This window comes from Netta rufina (assembly GCF_964035555.1).
Source record: "Netta rufina genome assembly, chromosome: Z".
Lineage (NCBI taxonomy): Eukaryota > Metazoa > Chordata > Aves > Anseriformes > Anatidae > Netta > Netta rufina.
Genome location: NC_140126.1, coordinates 14882489 through 14891253, shown reverse-complemented (window position 1 = coordinate 14891253; position 8765 = coordinate 14882489). Strand labels below are relative to the sequence as shown.

Here is an 8765-nt window from a genome sequence, read left to right as displayed (position 1 = left end):
TACCGGTAGAACTCGTGTAGTTTGTATGAGACTTCAGCCCTGATGTTTTAATTTTACACTTTAAACTCACTGTTTGTCATCTTGAATTATGTATGAAAACAGGCATGTAAACTTCTTACATCTGCCCACTGTGACTAGAAGTACTGAATTATTATTTATTACTTATTGAATTATTACTTCCTCCTCTCCTCTCCTCTCCTCTCCTCTCCTCTCCTCTCCTCTCCTCTCCTCTCCTCTCCTCTCCTCTCCTCTCCTCTCCTCTCCTCTCCTCTCCTCTCCTCTCCTCTCCTCTCCTCTCCTCTCCTCTCCTCTCCTCTCCTCTCCTCTCCTCTCCTCTCCTCTCCTCTCCTCTCCTCTCCTCTCCTCTCCTCTCCTCTCCTCTCCTCTCCTCTCCTCTCCTCTCCTCTCCTCTCCTCTCCTCTCTTCTCCCTTATGGCCACATATACCATATATACCAGAAACATTTCCTAAAATGCAATGTACTATATGTTGGTTTTCTTTGCCTCCTCTCAAGGCAGAAGAGTCAAGCATTTTGTTTAGGACCTATCAATAAACATTTGCATTCATGAAGAAAAGGCTTTCCTGATCCCCTGTATTTCCAGCATATTTCCAGCCTTTCCTTCTATTTGGCAGCCTCCTGGCAGCATCCTCAGCCCACGCAAGATGCAGGATTCCCAAACGGCAAGCTAGCCACCTACAAGTTTACTTTGACTCTCTTCCCAGTAACTTCGGTGGCAGCAATTTTTACTGTTCAGAGATTTCTTTATGATTAGGTTTGTTCCTTTTCTCCTTTCCTGCAAATCTTTCTCTAGAGCAGAAATTTCCATCTCTCTGGTGGCTTGTCTGTTGTGCTGAACTCCTAGCTTGTTTGCTGTTTCTTGTCAAGTCTCTGGCAGCGTGAAAGAAGTCTAAGAGGGGTTGAGGGGAAATTGAGGCTTATTTTCAGTTTATTTACATTAGTTTCATTCAGGAGCAACACCAGGGCATCCCACAGAGCTTGGTCAGGGTAGAGGTAGTGTAAAGGAGGGGAGAATCAGTCCCTCTGGATCCACATTTGGGCTGTGCAGCCGGTATTGGTGACAGATGGGGATTTCCCCCTTTGGTTGTGAGGTCAGGGGCATCCCATTGACCATTTTCCTCGACTTCCTGCGGAAGATCCCACAAAATCCTGGTTTCTGTCTGACCTGTTTCTAGCAATAACCTCTGAGTGAAATGTTTAATTCATCCCTACCTAAATACTTATTAAAAAGTACCATTTCAGAGCAGGCAGGAAAAACGGTGCTGAAATATCTCAACTCGGACATTAAATGGCATGATCTCATGTTGTGCTTTGCAGCAACTGCCCACCTCCCCTCGAAGGGGAAAGCAAAGCTTTGCTCTTTGCAAAATTATCCTTTCAGCTGGAAGGCGAGTCGGTGTGATTTTCCTCTGGCCGCAGGAGCTGTGTGTGCAGGGCAGAGCGGTGCTGTCAGCAGCGCCCGCCTCAGAGCCATCCCTGTCCTGAAGGAAGGTATGCAACCTACTTGTCTCTCTCTCTTTTTTTTTTTTTTGGTTGTGTGTGTTTTTTTTTTTTTCTTTCCTTTTGGCAGACGTCCTTGAGCATTTGAGACGGATGTGAGAGAGTTTTCAGTCCTCATGCAAAACAACCAACTAAACATAACAGATTACATCAGCTCAGGCTTTTCAATTCCTGGATGGCAGCAGAGTGCTAATCCAACCTTCATCCTGGATTTCATAAACTGAAACAGGGGAGGCTGGCAGGAGCAGCGCTGCCGGATTGAGGAAGCTGACGACGGTGCAGCATGTGGGCAACACGCTGTATAAAGCTCATAAACTTGTAGGCTGATGTGTGCAGCTACTGCTTTGGATTCTGTACTGCTGCTTCCCTCAGCACCAGGCACCGGGCTGAACATTAAAACCTGCTCTTTGGGACCGAGCATTGACCCCCGCAAGACATGAAGGTCTTCCTGCTGCTCACACTCCTGCTGACGCCCATGCACGCTGGAACCGCTTGGAGTGCAAAATATGCAGTAGATTGCCCTGAGCCCTGTGAGAGCAATGCGTGCAAAAGCACCTTGCGCTGTAAGCGGACGGTGCTGGATGACTGCGGCTGCTGCAGGGTGTGCGCGGCCGCGCTGGGGGAGACTTGCTACCGCACCGTCTCCGGTATGGATGGTGTCAAGTGTGGCCCGGGGCTGAAGTGCCAGTTTTACACTGAGGAGGATGACTTTGGTGATGAATTTGGTATCTGCAAAGGTAACGACCTTCACTTTGCATGCACCCGCTGTGGCAGTTTGACAGCAGCCGACCTGTAGGACTTGCCTCCTGCTTGGAAGGTCTGAAACAGGCCCCTAGCCAAGAAGAAAGTGAAAAATACCTGCTGGTATTAACAGGTGTTACACGTAGGAAGGAACAGCCTTGTTGATGGGAGAGTGTTGTTTAGACCTGGGGACACCTGTGAGGAAATCTGGATGGGGTGTGCACGGAGATAAGGCTTGTGACTGGGACTTTGGAGACACAGGTGCTAGTCCTGACCCTTCTGCTGAGCGGCTGGGTGCCTTTGTGTAACTTGCAGAGACCTTAATCTTGCACGTCCAACCTTGCCACGGGACGTTGTCGTGTCTCATTCACTCCTGCCTCTGAGGTACCCAGCTGCTCTGGGGATGTGGTCAGGGGAGGCAGAGACCCTCCTGCATGACAGGCAGGGATAAAGAGCAGGAGCTGGAGTGGAGAGGAGCAGGCAGCCACTGCTCCCAGCTGACGCCAGGTAGGCTGCATGCTGATGTCTTTTGTCATGACGGCATTTTTCAGTTAAGAGCTATTGTTGTTCTGTGCAAAAAGCAGAATCTTCTAAAGGAGAGGGGGTATCAAGCTGATGAGAGGTAGGAGGAAAGCTTTTAAAGCTGATGCTTTGCAAAGCGTGGAAGCAGTGAGTTTTCCTGTGTTCGTGTACCACTTCAGTAAGCAGATACAGATATGCCTCTGAATAACTTCCTTAAACACAGAGGCGTTTTGGCAGTTAAATGTTAGGAGTATTAATAGTCTCAGCACAAGGCATGACTTAGGACCAGACGCTGCAAAAATCATTCAGGATGACTTGCATAAAGCACACGTTTATTTACATTGACATGTAAAAATGTATTAATGTGCATGTTTGAGGGTGAAACTGGAAACACTCCTCTTGTCTCTAAAGGTTAGAATTTACGCATAAAGATAGTGCCTTTGGTGCACCCACCAAAATAGTATTTTCCAGAGATAGCTGACTGATCTTCAGTTTATTAAAAATGCTGCAGTGCAAGGTACCAGCTCTAGTTCTTTTAACAGTTTTTTGAACTATTCTGTACTTTTCAATATCCTCATGTAAATGTATTTTCAATAGAAAGCTTGAAATGGGAAAAAAGCAACACTGAGAGACATGAGATCCGAATCTCTGTAGCTGAGTCTTGGAAGCTCTGTAGAAAATGTAAAATTCTTTCTCCCAGTGAGTCAATGAAAACTCTCTCATTGATTTCAATAAAGCCATAGCTAAACTTTAAGTTGGTATTTAAAGCTTGTATTCCCCATATACAGATTTTCACTCTGATCAGCTCTGAGATATCAGCTCTGAGATACTGCAATCTCTTTCTGTAACTATGTGAACTTCATCAGACCAAGTATTATTATTTTAGGTATGCATTTATAACCATGATAGTAGATCACTCACTCATTTTAATAACTTTCATGCTTGTAATAATTTATGTAGCGAGCGTGATTGGATTCTCTCTAATGGCATGTGACTGATTTACTTTAGAGTTGTAGACAAATAACCTATTTGTCTACAAGTTAAGTTAACCTTTTCTTTAATTTCTTAATTCTAGAATGTGTAGAGTATGCCCTGTGTGTGTCTGAGCAGTTTTCTGAGTATTAATTAATATTTTTGGTGGTTCTTATCTAAAAAGTGTTATAAGAGTGTATCGTATTCTTATCAGTAACAATGTTATTATCATCCAAATCAGACTAAGAAAGAAAGGTACTCTGTCCTTCTATTTGTAAATAGACTCTTAGTTTGAGACATTTCTGTCACAGTGAGAGTCTGCTCTTGTTTCCCTTAAATCACTGTAGGCTACTTGCTAATTAACGTAGGAGCAGGCTCCTGCTGAACATAACCTTTGAATGGCAGAATTGACTCAGATCTCTCATTTTCACCAGACCTGACAAGCATCATCAATGCCAGGATTACTGCACATGGAGCCAAGCACTGTGGACTCAGGCTTTTTTCCACTCTGTTGTGCCCAGTTTTGCAACCCACATCGCTGAGCTGGGTGGCTGAGCAGCCACAACACGCAGATTAATGCCCCATGCTGTCAGCCCTCACAGCTTGTCTTTCAGGGAGGACTCTGCACAAGCAGACTACTTTTTTTTTTTTTTTTTGGTCAGGATCTGGGTTTTGCTTTACGTGGACAAACTGCAGATCAAAGAGCATCCTTTGTTGGGATGCTTCCCCCTTGCTGGGGAAGGTGGCAAAGCTCAGTGAGGTCCTCTGGGCTGGAGGGAGTCACTGCACAGTGCCCAGGAGGGAGCTGGCTGTTTTTAAAGTGCTTTTCCTTTACAAATGTATACCCATTGGGCATGCAGAGAACTGTCAAATGTTGGCCTCATTAGCCTGATCTTCCAGATAGTCTAGGTTGTATAGCAAAACTAAATATTTGCATTGATTCAAGAGGAAACTGGGCAGAGAAGGACAACTGTGTTGTGGGATGTTAAATGCACAGAAACCACGTCTGGTTTGGGAATTCCCAGAGCTTGAAATGGGAGAGAAAAGGAAGACGTGATAGGGAGGTGTCACATGTGGTAAGTCATGACAGGAAAGTATCGTATGTGCTATGATCATCATTTTTCTGAAGTATTTTGTGGCAGCATGGGCTAGATGGATCCTTGGTCTAACACAGAATTCATCTGCTTTTAGGACTTGAAAGGGAAACTCTCTGGGGCTTCTCATTTAGGGTGACCATACACCCTGGGTTGGAAAGTATAGTTTGAGCATACAGATCCTTCTCCTGCTACACCCCAAACACCACTTGGGATGATCTCTTCTTGGGTGGTTTGGAAAGAGAATGCTGGAACTGGATTTTCCTTGTCTCCATCATTTAAGCTTGGGTCCTGGAAATGTACAAACAGCAAAAGAGAGGAAAACAGAAAAAGAGAGGATGAAAAGTGTTGTGACACCAGGCTTAAACACTCTGAAGCATTACACAATCTAGCACAGGCAAAGCATCCCCTATCAAGCAATCTATATCTGTCATGGGATGGGGCAAACCTTCTGCACCTGATTTAATCTTTGCCAAGTAACTTTAGTTTACAACCTGACATCTGCCTTCTGGCGCTTCTCTGCCAGCTTGCTCAGGGATGGGAGGTCAGAAATGGGGCAGTACATGGCCAGATGCAGTATATCAGCAGACAGACCTTTTAGTGCCGTGATCCTTTTTGAGCACACTTGCTCGCTAGGCTGGAGATGTGTGTGAGCTTGCTGCTGCTGGCCAGCGGAAGGCAGACCTTTGAGTAGTCTTTTCATACATGCACATCCCTGCACATCCCTGGGAGCGTTCCTCACCTTGCCGGGGTTTGGGAACAGGAGGATGCACTGCCACCCTGGAGAGCTCCTCGGGGTCATGCCAGTGGCTGTCTCCCAGCTGGTGCCGTGCTCCTGCTGCAGGCAGCCTTGGCGCTGGCAGCTCCAAGTCCTGCGGGTCCCCCAGGTTAGGTAATGTTGTGCCCAAGCAGTGGGCTCAGAAACTTTTGGAAGTGTTCTTCTCTAAATGCAATGCTAATCCTTTAATGACATCCTCTGTGATTACATGTTCGCATATGCATATTGCTTTATATTTGCAATTTAATACTACGGCAGTTTCAGGCCAGCTATTATATGCAGGCCAGCTATTGAGAGTGCTGAGTTGGATCACTGATGACTGCAGTGCTATACAGCCTTCTCTATTTTTTTTTATTTTTTAATTTTATTTTCAGAGTGTCCCTACGGTACCTACGGCATGGAGTGCAGGAAAACCTGCAATTGCCCGTCTGGCATCTGTGACAGAGTAACTGGGAAGTGCTTGAAGTTCCCGTTTTTTCAGCTGTCTGCTTCAAAGCCTCCAAATCGACGAAAAATAATTTCACACACAGGTAAGACTTGGTGGGGCAGGTGATTTTAGCAGAAATTGCCTTGTATGTGATCTATTAGCACGCTGTGCATGCTGTGCATGAGTGGTGTGTACTTTGGTGGACCCGTGCAAACAGGCAAACAGCTAACAACACAAGCTACATAGCTTTTTTTTTTTCTTTTCTTTTTTTTCTTTCTTTTCCCTTGTTGGCAGCTCTCTAAACATAAGGCAAAGATTTATGTGAGCTGTAAAACATGGTAAAAGCATTTTGAACTCCTAACATGGGCAAAATACTTTGCAGCTGTTGAATGTACTAGCAGTGTGATGCCACCTGTGCAAAGGGAGGATACGCTAGGACTTGCATTAGCCAGTTCAGATGAAATCCAAATACAATTTCACTAGATTATTTTACCACTGTCAGCTATATACAGTAAAAATAATACCTTTTTCTCATGAAGACAGAGTTTTCTACTTTTTCAGATGTCAATGAGCTGTTTTATGAAATGCCTTAGTTTAATTATTCCAATATCTTTGGAATAAATTATTATGTTTAAGACTGTTTGTGAAGCCTGTAACAGATTTTTCAAGTTTTTTTTTTTTTTTTTTTTTTTTTTTTTAAGAAGTGAAAAGCTGGAAAAGCTGGAATATATTTTTTTTTTATAGCTGTGATTAATTTTTCTTCCTCTTTTGACTCTTTTTCTTGATGACACTGAGGTATATCTAACCAAACTGTATTTACCCAAAATTTAAACACAATCAAAATGAAAAGAAATACAAGCATTTTAAATAAATATCAGAGACTTAATCCTAGATCTTACTGTCTTCTTTAAAATTTCATCCCAAAGTTTTTGAATTATATTTCTCCTCCTGCTGCAGTTTGTTTGCCTTGTTTTGATTTTCTCCTGTTATATTAAAGTATCTAGAGTTTGTTGCCTTGGTACTTATCTTCCTCCCACTCTTTAGTTAGAAAAGCTTAGACAGAAACAAACTGCTTGAGCCTATGCTCCTACTACTTTTAAAAGGATTTCTGAAAAACGCTTTGCAAGATGGATCAGTCCTGATCCTTCCTGATTTTCCTGTGTGATTGTGTTCTTTTGCCTTTATTATTAGGCACTAAGACATCATGAAAATCATTCCTGTCTTGCTTTTTTTCTGTGCCTAGTCTATACTCCAGATCTTCCCAGGTAGCCTGTTTTCCTCGGTGCTTCCACCCCTTTCCTCTTCCTCGAGTTTTCTCCCAAGCCTTCAGCATGCTCAGTGTTCACCACGTTGCCTGATAGCAGCCAGGATGAAATCCTGACCCCATGGAAACAAACGGAACTTTTTCACCCATATAAAGATTTTATGCTGAAATCTGTCCCTCAGAAGTTCATCACTGAACCAGGACCTCTGTGTGCTATAGTTCATGGGGTGACCATGCAAGATTTGATTTGATTGTGGTCTTCAGAGTCAGCTCTGTAACCCAGAACAGATTCTCAGCTAATTAAAACAGCTGTGAATGCTTCTGTATTTTAATTGGATGAGTTTCTGACACTAATTTATATAGGCATTGTGGCTACATATGCTCTAGTGAATTAAAGAGTGCCAAAGTGTGTTCCTGTGTATTGCAATGTGATCACCTTCTTTGTCAAACAGTAGGGCAGCAGTTGGCGTGCTTTGCCCCAGGCCAGCCAGCCCTGCCAAGCAGCCTCAGCCGCAGCTCAGGAATTAGCGTGAGCCAGGAACCACTTCCAGTAGACAAACGGGATATCTTTTACTTTTTTATTTTTATTTTTTTTGGAGCACAAGAGGGCTTAATGGCATGGATCAAGCTATTGTATGCCAGCTGGCCTCAGCCAGAGAATAGCTGCAGGCATCTTTAATTTACTGCTGTAGCTATCCCTGTGAGGATGTGTGGTTTGGTCCCATGTCACATGTGAGTGTTACAGTGAGAACTGGAAACTGAACTCAGGTCACCTGCCTTATGCTTAAACTATTAGAAAACACATCTGCCTTGTGCCATAATTTAGCAGAAATTTTGTGACCGGCTAACTGGAGGCATTCAGCTTGATTCCTGCAAGAAGAGTTGTCAACTGACCTTTTTCTAGGTGTTCCCCAAGACAGGAACATTGCTGCAGGAAAATATTCTATTTTTCTCATTATTATGAAATTTACTATTTATTTTTTTTCTTAATTATATTTTCAGAGAACGACATGGCATCAGGGGATGGCAATTCTGTAAAAGAGGAATTTGTTAAGGAGAAAGCAATTCGGTCTCCGGTAATGAAATGGCTAAATCCTCGCTGATATTTACTGACGCTAATAAGACTGTCAAGTGAATGCATTTCTCACAGATTATTGAATATGCAACAACACACTTTAAGAACAAAGTAGATCTATATCATATGAAAATGTAACCTCTGAAGGCCAATTGTGATTCTGTTTTTCATGAGAAAAAATGTTTACTTAAAAATAGACTGTACAGTGTATATGATTTTTGATATTTGTTTTGATAAGTATTTGAGCAGAGAAACATATTGTGGATTGCTGAATGTATAGTAATATTGAAAAAAAAAAAAAAAGACACAACACAATTCATTTAAATAATGACAAAGGCTGATTCTTGCAGCCTCAGGCCAGGAAAGCTCTCAC

At 43.2% G+C, this 8765-nt stretch overlaps 1 protein-coding gene across 2 annotated transcripts; it reads left to right on the top strand.

Moving 5' to 3' along the window:
• Positions 1 to 1800: 1800 nt before the first annotated feature.
• ESM1 (endothelial cell specific molecule 1) lies at positions 1801 to 8452 on the top strand (the record flags this gene model as incomplete). Of its 2 annotated transcripts, XM_084304696.1 has the most annotated exons (3): positions 1801 to 2256; positions 6001 to 6156; positions 8320 to 8452. In XM_084304696.1, exons 1-3 carry the CDS (start codon positions 1956 to 1958, stop codon positions 8418 to 8420), a joined length of 558 nt encoding a protein of 185 aa, XP_084160822.1. In that variant the 5' UTR covers positions 1801 to 1955. The 2 variants fall into 2 exon arrangements, with proteins under 2 accessions (XP_084160822.1, XP_084160823.1); XM_084304697.1 differs by lacking the exon at positions 6001 to 6156 and having other exon boundaries at positions 8320 to 8420.
• Positions 8453 to 8765: the final 313 nt, after the last annotated feature.